Source organism: Erythrolamprus reginae, chromosome 1 (assembly GCF_031021105.1).
Source record: "Erythrolamprus reginae isolate rEryReg1 chromosome 1, rEryReg1.hap1, whole genome shotgun sequence".
NCBI classification, from domain to species: Eukaryota; Metazoa; Chordata; class Lepidosauria; order Squamata; family Dipsadidae; genus Erythrolamprus; species Erythrolamprus reginae.
Genome location: NC_091950.1, coordinates 41959234 through 41974356, shown reverse-complemented (window position 1 = coordinate 41974356; position 15123 = coordinate 41959234). Strand labels below are relative to the sequence as shown.

Genomic DNA, 15123 nt, shown 5'->3' with positions numbered 1-15123 from the left:
GGAAACAATTTAAATACCTTCTGCATTATGTTTTTAATAGTAGCAGTTAAAACCAATCAATATAGGTTGCTCAAAGAACTAGGTCAATATAACATGGACAACTTCCTACAGATTTGGAACTCTGCCAAAAGAACTGCTGATTTCAGAAGTGTTGATTAGAGAAAGTGGAATTGAAAACAAAAATAAAAATTGTATTCTTATTGTAAATCATGAATGATGTAAAACATTAATATATAGGGCAATTCTGTCTTTAATTTGTGTCAAATGTCATTTCAGATTACAGTACTAGTATATAGTAAATCAGTGAACTCCATGGATATATATCCTTGGCATCCATCCAATTTCCTACTAAACTGATTTTTCAAAAACTAAAAATGAAAAGCTGGTAAAATAGACTCCAACATTATTTTTATTCCCAAAAGTGCCTCTAAACCTCAAGAGGTATTCCAAGAAAATAAAATGCCCAAGTACATTAGAGTATGATATAAAATATTTTGGGGAACCAGAAGAGAAGCACCCTTGGTTTACAAATTGTCTTTCTGTGATTGGCTATACTCCCAATGTCAGTCATTTTGTAAGAATGCCCACAAAATATTCTTAACATTTCAGATACATCAGGCATGTAAAAATTTTAAAAATGACTAGGAGATTCTCGCATTAGTTTGCATATCTCAACTATAGTTTTAAAAAGAGTGATTAACATCTTCTAGAAGCCCATGAACAAGATTAACAGCAAATATATAAATGCAAATATACTGTAGCTATAAGAAGCCAAACTTTTTCACAAACTTGCAACAAGTTAATTATAAATCCACAGAACTGTCAAACTATTTACCAAATCACACTTCACAAATTCATTGTGTGTCCAATCATACTTGGCTAATAAAAAATTCAGTTCTCTTCTGACGTATTTCCCTTGAAATTGTCATTTACAGACCAACATACTGTTTTAAAACTATAATAATCTTCTAGAGGCAAAGATTAAGGGAGTACTTTGCAGAAAGGGATGTAGAAGCAGTGACTAAGAATTGGTACTTAAAACTGTTGAATATTCTTGGGCAGCCATTTGATGAGTGAGTAAGCTCACCCATTTTGCAAAAATATCAGCAACATATCAGCATGAAGAGTTTGGAAACTCGTGTTGTTCTATATTACAATCGTCTTTTTAATATAATTTTTATAAAAATCATAAGATGATGTTTTTCCTTTCCTCAATTTGGTAACATATATTTCCCTTCTTATTTTGTAATTTAATAATAATAGTAGCCCCATGTAGAGAGTGTTGCAGTTATCGAACCTCGAGGTGATGAGGGCATGAGCGACTGTGAGCAATGACTCCTGGTCCAAATAGGGCCGCAACTGGTGCACCAGGCGAACCTGGGCAAATGCGCTCCTCGCCACAGCTGAAAGATGGTTCTCTAATGTGAGAGCTGTGGATCGAGGAGAACGCCCAAGTTGCGGACCCTCTCCGAGGGGGTCAGTAATTCCCTCCCCCCCAGGGTGATGGATGGACAGATGGAATTGTCCTTCAGAGGCAAAACCCACAGCCACTCCATTTTGTCATTTACTAATCAATCTTCTTTCTTTGTCTTTTTTCCCCCTCCAAGGGATCTATGGCACCGATGGAGCTTATCAGACGCTGAAAGCAGTTATGTTACACAGAGCGCCACTCCACGCATACCGTTCAGCTTGGCAGCTGGCTTCGCCCCCCCATTACATGTAGTCTTGAGTGGCAAAGAATCTACAACCAGTTTGTTCTTTTAAAAAAATTACCCCAAGCCTTTTATATTTGAAGGAATGTTAGTCAATAAAGCATTTTTGCTAGCAATGGTTAAAGCTAATTGAAGGCAAGAGAGAGTGGAAGTGAAGAAAAAATGGTTTAAAAATGTTCAGGTATTAAAATCTGCAACTTAAAAGAAAATTACTACTTGCCTGCTGAATAGGTTCATTGTTACATTGTGTGGAACTCAGTGGTTACAGTGCTATTTTCTGCTTTAATGTGCTTTTTTTTTGAGGCAAGCTGCTAATTGTAAGATGTCTACTGTGAAATAGAAAACATTACAAGTCTATTGGGTGTCTGAGCTTGCAAATGCCCAAACAATTGCTTATTGAACATTTTCAAGTGGAGAAATACCTTTTTCCTGTTATTTATTAAGAAAATGTATATGGTTACCAGGGTATCCAAAGTATAGGCTACCTCCACACCACTACCGGTACCCCGCAAGCCAGCCTGAACCGGTAGAATTTCACCCCTGGTTTGGATTCTCAAAATATTTGTTCCAAAACAGCCTCATTGAGGTCAACCACAGGGACAAAGTGATCTGATGATAATGAAAGTTGTGTAACAAGTTTCAATTATTGCAGGCAAACACATTCTTCAGTTACTTCAGAGTACTGCTGCAGAGTGCTTCAAAACAAATAGCTCAGACAACCAGTCCGTTGGTTAATACAAAAATGCTTTCCTACTTTAATAAATGTAGCAAATACATTTTGCAATCAATTATATTTTTTCTGTAGTCCAAAGGAATTTATGCTATAAATCTAACAACAACAAAATTATGTGGATTTTCTCAAAAATCTGTCCTGTAGAAAAGAAAATGTTATTTAAAATGTATTTCTAGTTCATTTCCTCATATCTAAATTGGTATCCAAATTTGTTGTTTCTGTAGTCAATTACCACATAGTTCAACCCTCTGTTCAGTGCAGTTTCCACTAGCACAGAGAAGTCTGATTTGGTTGATTGTAGATCAAATACTAGTAATGTCCTTTTGAAGAAACATGAAATCCAATTGATTGCCAATTGGAAGTTCTACAGATTTGTCAATACAGTGGTACCTCTACTTAAGAACTTAATTCATTCCGTGAACAGGTTCTTAAGTAGAAATGTTTGTAAGTAGAAGCAATTTTCCCATAGGAATCAATGTAAAAGGAAATAATGCATGCAAACCCATTAGGAAAGATATAAAAGCTCAGAATTTGGGTGGGAGGAGTAGGAGGAAGAAGAGGAGGAGAACAGTCACTGCCGAAGGAAGAAGGTAAGGTGAGGGGAATTTTAAAAAATCCAAAACTTTAAGGCTTAAAAAAAAAGAGAGGGATTCTGAGGAAGCTAGGAGGAGCACGTGCCTCCCATACACCCGGCGCGAGGCTGCCTTCCATACACTGCGCCAGAGAGAGAAACCCAGGGGGAATGGCAGGAAACTGGCCTTCGTGCCGCTTTCAAATTTCCTGGGAAATTTTTATGGGCTCGGGTTCTTAAGTATAAAATGGTTCTTAAGAAGAGGCAAAAAAATCTTGAACACCCAGTTCTTATCTAGAAAAGTTCTTAAGTAGAGGCGTTCTTAGGTAGAGGTACCACTGTAACTACATCTAATGTTCATTTCAACTCTTGGCCTCAGTGTGGACACCAACTATCCAGGATGCACAGGATGGATGGATAGATATATATAGATCTAGTAAATTATGAACAGTTTGTTACATAAACCTATTATTGATTAATATGTTGTTAGAGTCAGTGATGTGAAGTGGTACATAGAATATTGTTATACAGTGATCCCCCGCTCGTTGCGAGGGTTCCGTTCCAGGACCCCCCGCAACGAGCGGGTTTTCGCGAAGTAGCGCTGCGGAAGTAAAAACACCATCTGCGCATGTGCAGATGGTGTTTTTACTCCCGCAGCGCTAGCGAGGAGCCGAAGATTGGGGGTGGCGCGGCTGTTTTAAAATGTCGCCGCCGGCATGGGGGGCTTCCTAGCAGCCCCCCAAACCCGTGTTGGGGGTCCGGGGGGTGCTGGCATGCCCCCCATGCCGGCGGCGACATTTTAAAACTGCCGCACCGCGCTGGCTGTCGGCGCTTTCGAGCTGAGTCCCGGAGCGAATTCGCTCCGGGACTCAGCTCAAAAGCACCAACAGCCAGCGCCAGCGAACGGCTTCTCCGCGCTGGCTGTCGCCGCTTTCGAGCTGAGTCCCGGAGCGAATTCGCTCCGGGACTCAGCTCAAAAGCGCCGTCAGCCAGCGCCAGCGAACGGCTTCTCCGCGCTGGCTGTCGCCGCTTTCGAGCTGAGTCCCGGAGCGAATTCGCTTCAGGACTCAGCTCGAAAGCGGCGAGAATGAACGGCGTTGGCGGGCGAAGGGTGGCCGGCAGCGAGGAGTTTGCGTGGGCGGTGGGGAAACTCCTTGCTGATGCCCGCTGCTCGCCCTCCCGCCAGCAAGAGGGGGAAGACCCAGGGAAGCCGCCCAGCAGCTGATCTGCCGGGCCCCATCTACGCATGCGTGCCCATAGAAAAAAAGGGCACACATGCACAGATGGTGTTTTGACTTCCGGGATGAAAAATCGCAAATTACCCTGTTCGCAATGGTCGGGGACGCAATAACCGGGGGATCACTGTATTCTTAATTGGTCCAGAGAATTTTATTATACATGTATCCAATGGAAAATGTTTTTTTATCTTGGGCTGATGAGGTGATCTGTTTGTATGTGGGCTTTTGCTTTGCTCGGATACAATTATTTCATCAATGTAACAGATTGACTTTATTGGAAGAGAAACAGCATCTTTTCATACCATTTATCATGATCCAGCTGTTCCTTAGGGGCTGAAGCATACTGTAGTTATGTAATGAGTCTATTCCTATTTGTGTGACAGAACAGTATTTGAGAGGTGTATACAGGTGGTCCTTAATGTGAGATCGCAATTGAGCCCAGACGTCATTATGGTCATAAATCAAGGCATCATGTGACTGGACCTGATTTTTTTCTTCTTTTGGCAGCAGCGGCAGTCATTAAGTGAACACTGTTCTTAAGTGAATCCAATTTACCTAATGGTGACTGTGGGATGCTGCAAATATCCACAAAGATGACTTAGTTGCTAAGTGCCCAAATGTAATCATGTGATTTTAAGAATACGGTATTCAGGCTAATTCTGCTGACTGCCGGCTGCCAGCAATTCGGTTTTCACTGGCTCTGAGGCCAGCAAAATGAGGGCCCAGATTGTTGGGGGCAATATGCTGACTCTGGAAACCACTTAGAGAGGGCTGTACAGCATGGTGAAGCAGTATATAAGTCTAAGTGCTATTACTATCACAACTTCAAAATTGAGTTGTAAGTGGGGTCCATCATAACTTCAAACAGCAAGTTCATATTTATTTACTTTATTAAATTTAAATAAGTCAGTATAACTAACAAATTAAATACTTTGTTTTCTCCCAAAGTACTCTTTTGTCTCCTGGTTAGCTGTTTAATATCTGCATGAAGTTCTAATATGTTGAAGACATCCAGCAATATTCTTCTATAATATTGTAATCAAGAGAAACCAATCTAAACTAATAGTTAACAATTAAAAATATAATAGCTGCTTTAGGTAAATAAGCTGAATTTGAAAAGATGGCCATAGCGTAAGTAGTTCTTCCATTCAAATAATATAGGAATTACTCATTCTGAATAAGATTGCTTTGGAAGAATGTGCTTGCAGTACTGGGATACTTCCAGATTTATCAGTTATTCGATTCTATGAAGATACAATTGTCCACTATCATTTAGTTTGTGTGAACTGTCCTATTTCTGGAAAAAAAAACCTTCCACACAGTGAAAGTTAAGCCTTATTATACAAGTTCACATTTTTGAGCCATTCTTAGTGTACGTTTTTGGATTCACAATCATGGCCCAATCTCACAACTAGTACAGATCAGATCAGTTGCTCGCATAAAAGCATATCCGAAAAGCATTCTAATTTGACAGCTATCAAATTCCTATTAGTTAATAAAAATCCTTAACAGAGTTACACACTATGGCTTATGCATGAATTGGTATCCATTGTTCCAAATTAGTTAGCTATGGTTAACAAAGTGTCACTATTTTATCAAGTCCAATAAAAATATAAACTAAATGATGCCTTAAATATTATGCTCTAGTTAGAATGTCACTAAACTCTCTTAGCTGTCTTAAAAGATCCTAAAAATGAAGTCAATTATATCTCAGGAAATTCCAATATATTTTTCAGTTTTTATTTTAATATTTTAAGATTACAAAACCAATTCCATGCTTTATGGAAATAAACTTCTCTGAATTTATCTATTAATGAACTTGTTCTTTATTGACATAACAGAAAGGCAGATCACTAGATATGTAATAATATCTTTAAAAACAGTTTTCTATTAGTCTTGTATTCTGTTTTGTAAGCAGAAACAATTTAAAAAACTCTCCGAATTCAATAGACTGAACCTCAAACAATGCAAGACTGAGTTGAGCAGCAAATCTTCCACAGACACAGCTAGTTTTGAATTCACAAAGTTCTATCGCAATGCCCTTTTGTGTTACTTTAAATTTAAATAATAGTGGTCTGAACTGTATTTTGCTATCCTGTTCAAGGGATCTAAACCTAAAGAAGACAATAGTTTTTTTTAGAAAAAAAGGAAAACTCATTGTAACAGCTGCATAAAGTTCCCAGAAACATTTTTTTCTCCACTATACATCCATGCATGTACAAAATATAGTTATATATTTCTTCAATAAAACATAAACCAACATTCTAATTAGCACCTTTTATACTTTTATTAATCGCCTGTATTCCCCTTGATGCATGTACAAAACATAGTTATATATTTCTTCAATAAAACATAAACCAACATTCTAATTAGCACCTTTTATACTTTTATTAATCGCCTGTATTCCCCTTGATGTAGTACCACTCCCCTCCCTCTTTCTCCCTCTACCTTCTTTCTCCTTCTCTCCCACTTTCCTACTCCCCTCCTCTCTCCTTCTTCCCTTCCTTCTCTACTTTCTTTTCTCCCTCTTGTCCCTTCCCTGAGTGTTTCTAGTCAAAATCTGTCTTATAGTTAACAGACAGATTATTTATATCCCTAAATTCATTTTAATTATTGGTGCAACTCTTTAACTTTTCTGATTGGGGGGATGATCCATATCTATGCACATATCTTATATTTTCCTAGGTAAAATAATACTACTTTAATGCTGCCTCCTCAACTACCTAATTTTGTCACCTCTACCTCTAATTTTGTCACCACATCTACCACCTTCAATTCTATTTCCTCCATATTTATCAATGTTATTTGTCTTCTATACATATTCATTTTCCAACCAATCATAAAATTTCCCCCATACATTATAGTATTCAGAGTCTTCCTTATATTTATCATTGGCAATCTATTCATTCCTGCACAATCCATTATTTTAATTACCTCTCTTTCAGAAGGGGCTTTTGGTACTTTCCATTTTTGCACAAATGCAATTCTATCTGCTGTAATTATATAAATAATTAAAAATGTATTTTCTTTTTAAATTTCTCTGATAATATACCCAAGAGGAATATCTCTGGTTTCAATTCTATATGTTGTTTCAATATTTTTATCTATTCATATTTGAATTGAGCTCCAATATGCTTTGGCATCAGCACATGTCCACCACATATGATTAAAATAACCCGATATTTGTTGACGTTTCCAACATTTAAATATTTTAGCTATCCTTTCTGAGGACAGGTGCCATCTATAAAACATATACAGTGGTACCTCTATTTAAGAACTTAATTCGTTCGGTGACCAGGTTCTTAAGTAGAAAAGTAGAAGCAATTTTTCCCATAAGAATCAATGTAAAAGCAAATAATGTGTGCAAACCCATTAGGAAAGAAATAAAAGCTCAGAATTTGGGTAGGAGGAGGAGGGGGAAGAAGAGGAGGAGGACAGTCGCTATGGAAGGAAGCAGGTGAGCTGAGGGGAATTTTAAAAATCCAAACATTTAAGGCTTTAAAAAAAAGGATTCTGAGAGCACATGCCTCCCACACAACCGGCGCGAGGCTGCCTCCCATACACTGCGCCAGAGAGAGAAACCCAGGCGGCCGAGAGGGGAAGCACCACCGAAAGGCTCCTCTGGCAACCCAGAAAAGCCCGAGATGGCCAGGATTAAAGGGAGAATGGTAGGAAACTAGCCATGCCTTTGTGCCGCTCTGAAATTTCCTGGAAAATTTTTCCAGGCTCATGTTCTTAAGTAGAAAATGGTTCTTAAGAGGCAAAAAAAATCTTGAACACCTGGTTCTTATTTAGAAAAGTTTTTAAGTAGAGGCATTCTTAAGTAGAGGTACCACTGTACACATTTTCTTTATATGCTGTTGCCATTGTCAATTTATAATTTCTTTTCCAAAGCTTTTGCCATTCATCCAGTTCTATAGTATGACCGGAATTCCTTGCCCATTTAATCATTGTTTCCTTCACTTGCTCTTGCTCCAAATCAATATGTAAAAGTAGTTATGCAATGTTTTAATTAGTCTTTCATCCATTCCTGTATTTCATCTCATTCTGTCATTTCTAAATTGATACCCTTCATTTTAATATTTTTAATCATATCTTGCAATTGCATTCTCATGTACCAGTCCATCTTTATTCCTTGTTTCTCCAACTCTTCTTGAGTAGATTTCAATTCCTCCTTATCTGTTAGGATATCTTTATATCATGCAATATTTCCACAATGAAGTTTATTTGGGTAAGTTGGTGTTTCTATTATAGATAACTAATATGGTATTTTCTGTACAAAGAGTCCCTTATGCAATATCTCTGGAAATAGCTGTGTATTTTACTTCTTCCATACCATAAAAATGTGTGCCATCCTATCTATTAATCATGTCCCTCCAAAACCAAAAGTTTGTCTATTTCCATTCACTAAGGAAAACAAAACTTAAAATATACTTGGCTTGGAGCATTATGGAAATTTTTATATTCCCAGAATTAGAGAGTAGTGGAATGGTTTAAAGTCAGCTGGCAAGCCAGAATACAACATATTCTGAGGTTGCAAGAAAGTGATGTTTTCCTCTTCTTTCACTGGATAATTCCTAAACTCCAAGGAAGAAATATTAAATAGCATAAAGATTGGGGCAAACAAAAACTAGTCTTGGGCCGAAAGCAAACTAAACTGCCATCACTACATGCAACTGTTAATATTATCAAACATTCCTGTGCAATGTTCCTTTCATCATTGATTTTAAATTTTTATTTTTCAACCAGAAAGACCTGGGCTAATTAAAGCAATGGGGCATTGTTTGAATCAGAATTATACTGTATTTGGAAAATAAAAACAGGTTTTATATAAGCTACAGTCACAAATATGGTAAAATATAACCTCTGCAAAGCAGAAAGAAGTTTTCAATTCTCCCTTTGGAAGGTAAAAAAAAAAGCCAAAGGAGAGCCAACCATTCTTGAGTTCATGATTTTAAAAGAATCATGTTTCAGCTTCTCTGAGAGGCAACTTCCTCTACTAAGTTTACAATATTTTTTGGATAGATGTATTCACACCAAATCATGAATCATTCCATCACATGTTGTTTCTTTGTAAGTTAGAATTGATGTAGGTGAAATAGGGGTTGAGAGGAAAATCCTGTCATATTACCTATTAATTGCACAACTCTACAAAATTCTACTAAGTGCTTTAGAAGACTTCCTGGGATATGAGTAAAGAGATGATAAATAGATAAAATATTTACAATGTAAAAAATTTAAGAATCCAGATTTTATTCAAGTTCTGAAGGAAAGATAAAACAAAATAAAGACAAACCAGTAACCTTTGCACCAAATTCTGAAAAATGTAATATCAAATATATTGACTATTTTAAATCATAAATGGTTTAAAAAAACACATTTAATGTAATGTAATAAGGCCCACCTGTTTTTTACTCAAGGTCTATAAAGGTATGAAGCAATCCAGTCCCCTTTGAAGAATTTTTAATTGCTTTATACCCTAGGGGTGGAGACAGGATTTATGGAAGCTGTTCACTAGTCCTAAATATTTAGTTACAAACTGCTAAGTATTCACACTAAAATTCAAGAGAAGGATTAACATATAAATTGAACCAGAGGACATTTGTATTGTTCCTCTTACAGCAGGGAGATATTTTTGAAACTTGGTGGGTAATTACCTTTTTTGTACAATGTAGATTGCCCTATTACAAAAAATGAGACAGTTCCTAGAGATGGGGATATCCAAACCTTTACATGTCACATCAGCTGATGTATACCTTCCCCAGCTATCGTCCCCCCAAAATAAAAGACACAGTTTTGTCACAGTCAACATGGTCTACTACTGAATATTAAATGGAATGGAAGAAGTTGCGTATTTCACAACTGGTAGAGAAAAGCTTCAGATTAGTCCTACAATGCAAATTATTCTTTCTTTTGAACCAGTAAAGCCATTTTTGTATCTAACCACATCAAGGAGCCACATGATATTAAAACAGTTTATTTTAACATAGTACAGAGTGCTCATCCTATTGTTTACATATACGTACTGTAAAATTGATAAACTTAATCCTACATAAAAGGTTTGAAGTTAGTGAAATACAAAACAGACCATCCAAGGACCTGCAACTTCCAAAAACACATAAATGCAGACCTTAACACAAACCAAAAAATTTACTGCTTATAATTCACTAAAGTGTATCAACCTTATTCTGGCAGGAGTAGTTTGGAGAGAACTTAAGTTGAAATTATCTCACAAAGATTCAGGTAGGAGAAGCACAAGTTGGGAACTTATGCCAACCTTGCAGGATAATGCCCTTTTCAATATCATTCCACTAAAAATTACAGGGTAATCTGTCCCAACCACTGAAAGAATCTGAAAAACTTAAAAGTATCATTGACTGTCCCACTTAAGACAGCATATCTCCATCTCTATTATTAGCTCTCCTTCTACCTGCCTTTCTAATTGATATCTCTTATTGCCTGCTTACAAAGGATTTGAAAATGTACACAGCAAAGCAAAGTGCTGTTCTTTCCAAATCATAACCAGCCAAAACAGACCCATCCTTTTCATATTCATTTACAGTCAAGATGCATTAACATAACTCCCGTGGATTACCCCCCCCCCAAAAAAAAATCACAATCAGACAATCATTATATTAAAGCTATTTCCTACTCTTTGGAAATGCCAGATATTTTTGTTATGTTTTAAAAAATAGGAACAAAAAAAAGGTAAAATAAAATAAAAACTCAAATGTAGAGACTCCATGTCCTACATTAGCAAATAACTTGCAAAAAAAAGTTGCACATTTAGCAAGCTAAGAACGTCTACCATCAAATCTTGAGAGAAATCTGATTTCTCTCTTTCTCTCTGATTCTCACATTCACATATTCTCCCCCCCCCCAGCACAAAATGGCGACGTGGACAATTGGGGGAGGAGAAGAAATAAAAGAGTGAAAACATCCTCCTAAGAAAAAGGAAGAAGGGGGGGAGGAGGGAGGGCATAAGAGGACATGAAGACAAATGTGAAGCGAGGGAAAGCTATTTAGGGAAAAACAGGAAGAAAAAAATGGTAGTTGGGAAGCAAAGGGGGGGGGGTCGCTACGAACAAAAGATGGGCCCGAAAAGAGAGGGAATAATTAAAAACAAACCCCCGGGGGGGGGGAAGAGATCTCCCAAGTTCTACCCATTTTTTTAAAAAAACGAGACCCAAAATTTCGAACAACACCACCAAGGTTCGAAGGCGGGAGTTCTACATAATTTGCACCCGCGGCGAGATTACAATACCCAGCATTCGGAATTGGGCTCGGCGAGCCCGTCTGCCGGGGGTGGGGGAAGCCCCGAGGCGAACAAATCGCCTGCGAGGTTGACGTGGGCTTTGCCCGTGAAGGCTGAGCGATTATAAAGATGAGAGAAAGAGAAAATACTGCTCGCAGTAGAAAGACGCTCTTTCTTTCCCCCCTCAAACTCCACACGGCGAATTAACATTGTTTAAAAGAAATACAATGGGGGCCGAGGATGAGTGGTGTGTGTGGAAGCCTCTTGTCCTCCCTCCTATAACAACGGCAGGCAGTGCCAATCGCGCCAAAGGCTCCCAGGCCGCGACCGGCAGAATGAAGGGCAAAAGGATCGGGGCCCCTTCTCACCTTTTCTTCTCGCAGGAGCCGTCCGTCGCCGGGCAAGGCTCCATGTCGACGTCGGAGGCCAGCTTCGGGCTGGCCCAAACCGGGCAGGCTTTTCTGCGGCCTGTAAAAGACGAAAGGGGAAACGAAGCCGAACGAAGTGTTGCGGGGAGGCGGGGAAATTTATCTTCCTGAGCGGCTCGGAGGCGCTTGGCGAGTGACGGCCGCCCGACTTGTGGAAGGGGAGCGGCAGAGGGGGGGGGAAAGGCCTGACAGGCGGAGCTCGAACCCGCCGGCCTCGGCCTCGCCTTCGCAATCACGAGCGCGGCTCTGGCCCAATGAGAAGGCCTCCTGACGGCCCGGCCCCCCTCACAACCCCGCTCGACTGAGCTCTCGATCTGGGAAGGCGTGGCGAGGCTTCCGGCTTCACGTGGTTGAGGAAGGATGCGGGAGGCGAGGAACAGCCTGGCTCGCTTGGCCGCTGCTTTGCGAGTTTATTCGCTGAGGCTTTAATGGGGTTTTATTGTTTATTGTTTTTAATTGATTGATTTTGTCCAATACACAATGAGGGTTTTAGTGGATATACACATAGTAAAATACATAATGAAGGTTACAGAGGATATACTCATAGTAAAATATATCTAAGAAAGAATAGAAGATATAGGAATAAAATATATCAATGAAAGAATAGAAGAAGAGGTATAGGAATAGAAGAAAGGTAATGGGGTTTAGATTGTTTATACTGTTCTTACTTGTTGTAAGGTGCCCAGATTACGGAAGGAGTTGGGTATTATTATTATTATTATTATTATCATCATCATCATCATCATCAACAACAATAACAATAATAATAATAATAATGTAATAGTAACAACAGTAACAGAGTTGGAGGGGACCTTGGAGGTCTTCTAGTCCAACCCCTTGCTTAGGCAGGAAACCCTACACTACTTCAGACAAGCATATAAATTGATTGATTGATTGATTGATTGATTGATTGATTGATTGATTAAATAAATAAATAAATAAATAAATAAATAAATAAATAAACAAACAAACAAACAAACAAACAAACAAACAAACATTTGCTTTATTCTCTCTGGATGGCTTCAATCATCCAGGTCATCATTGGTGCTTTTTCTGTTAGACTTTCAGGGTTTTTTTTCTTTGCAGATGTTTCGCATCTCATCCAAGAAACTTCTTCAGAGCTGAAGAAGCTTTTTTGGATAAAATGTTCAAGAAAAACAGAGCTGAAGAAGCTTCTTTGGATGGCAAGAAAAACAGCCGAAGCTTCTTGGATGAAAAATGAAATGAAATGTCTTAAGAGAAAAAAACAGAAAGTCTTAAGAGAAAAAAACAGAAAGTCCAGTTTTCTCTTGAAAAATCACCCTTGGGACATACTTGGCTTTATTGATCAGAAAAACATTTTTTGAAAGCCTCAGCATTCAGTTTGCCTGATTCCACCCAAAGACCACACTGTATTATGATCACACACTCCTGGTATACACTCACTTGACCAGGTCAGCCACAAGTGTGCCCATGCTTATCCTGGCTGAAAAGCCGGCTTGCAGATGCACCATCTGAATTGTTTTGATCCCACCCTTAAAATACAGTCTAGATTGAATAGAGAAAAAAACAATGTAACAGCAATATTACAGGCAATGTTGTTTTTAAAAATGGGGAATGGTTAAACACAAATTTATGTAAACCTGAAACACGCTTCTAAGAAACTAAAACAATGTTATTGATTTATTCAACCCAATAAATTGACCATACTGTACATTAATTACAAAGGCTCGTTCATATGACAGATGAGATTAAATGTGGTTTACTAAATGCTAGCTAAACTGGGAAGTGATCTAGCTCAGTGTTTTCCAAACTTTATCCTTCATAACCAAGGAAGTTGGTTAAGCTTATCAGAAAGTTCTTTTTCAGCTGCTCCTATTGTGATTAGGTAGTGAATCATATCATGACGCAAAGAAAAAAACCTTTTACTCAATTTTACCCAGGCTTGGGAAGTGCTGCTCTAGCTAGATTGCAGGATATGATTAAAACAATATAAAAAATAAGATTAACTAAAGGAGGGGGGGGGAATTGTAAAGTACAAAGTGCTCAAATATATTCCCTATCATCAAAAAGGAATTGATTGCTCCACACTACCCCAAGGTCTGTGGAAATGTTCCCCAATTAATAGTACAAGCTTTTATCACACTTTCCAACCATTTAAAAATAGGCCGAATTGTTCTACATTTAAAAAAAGAAAGTGAGCAAGGGGTTATACAGAGCTCACAACCAATGAACCTGGGAACAGCTTTTAGCATTTAGACTTATATACCGCTTCATAGTGCTTTACAGCCCTCTCTAAGCCATTTACAGAGAGTAAGCATAGTGCCCCCAACAATCTGGATCCTTGTTTTACCAACCTTGGAAGGATGGAAGGCTAAGTCAACCTTGAGCCTACTGAGATTCGATCTGCCAAACTGCTGGCAGCCGGTGATCAGCAGAAGTAGCTTGCAACACTGCACTCTAACCACTGCACTACCCAGGCTCTTGTAATCAACTGATTTGGGGGTATTCCTGCCAATCAGCCTTTTCCTTATTTTTCCCCTCAAAAACTAAGTTATACTCTGGTGCATCTTATAGTCCAAAAAAATAGAGTAAGTTCTTATTTGATGGGTCATAGGGTTGCAGCTTCAGTCAACAACTGACTTGCAGTCCCATGCAAAACCTGCCGATCCTTCAAACAAAATTGCTTTTAGACTTTTAAATAAAACAAGGACAGCTTTAAAGGGTGTTGTAAGAGGAAGAAATTACTCATCTAAACAGGCATGAACAATCTCTTTGGAAGAAAACTACAGCTTCTGATTCAAGGATTAATTATTGGACTATTTAATTTTTCCTTTGAATCAATATCATATGACAGAATCACAATGTATTTCTTTCTTACTTTGGATTAAAGTGATATCTATGAATTAGTTGTTCAAGCAACAGTAAAAACTTATATGAACTATAATCAGAAGAGAAGGATTTAGGGGTAGTGATTTCTAACAGTCTCAAAATGGGTGAGCAGTGTGGTCGGGCAGTAGGAAAAGCAAGTAGGATGCTTGGCTGCATAGCTAGAGGTATAACAAGCAGGAAGAGGGAGATTGTGGTCCCCTTATATAGAGCGCTGGTGAGACCACATTTGGAATACTGTGTTCAGTTCTGGAGACCTCACCTACAAAAACATATTGACAAAATTGAACAGATCCAAAGACGGGCTATAAGAATGGT

The 15123-nt window shown here is 38.5% G+C and overlaps 1 protein-coding gene across 1 annotated transcript in view; it reads right to left on the bottom strand.

Annotated features, from left to right (window-relative positions):
* HIF1A (hypoxia inducible factor 1 subunit alpha) overlaps positions 1-12234 on the bottom strand; it is a 52689-nt gene extending 40455 nt beyond the window's left edge. The window contains exon 1 of the mRNA XM_070750970.1: positions 11878-12234. Coding sequence (XP_070607071.1) covers positions 11878-11921 — 44 coding nt within the window. The 5' untranslated portion in view covers positions 11922-12234. The remainder of the gene's footprint in view (positions 1-11877) is intronic.
* Positions 12235-15123: the final 2889 nt, after the last annotated feature.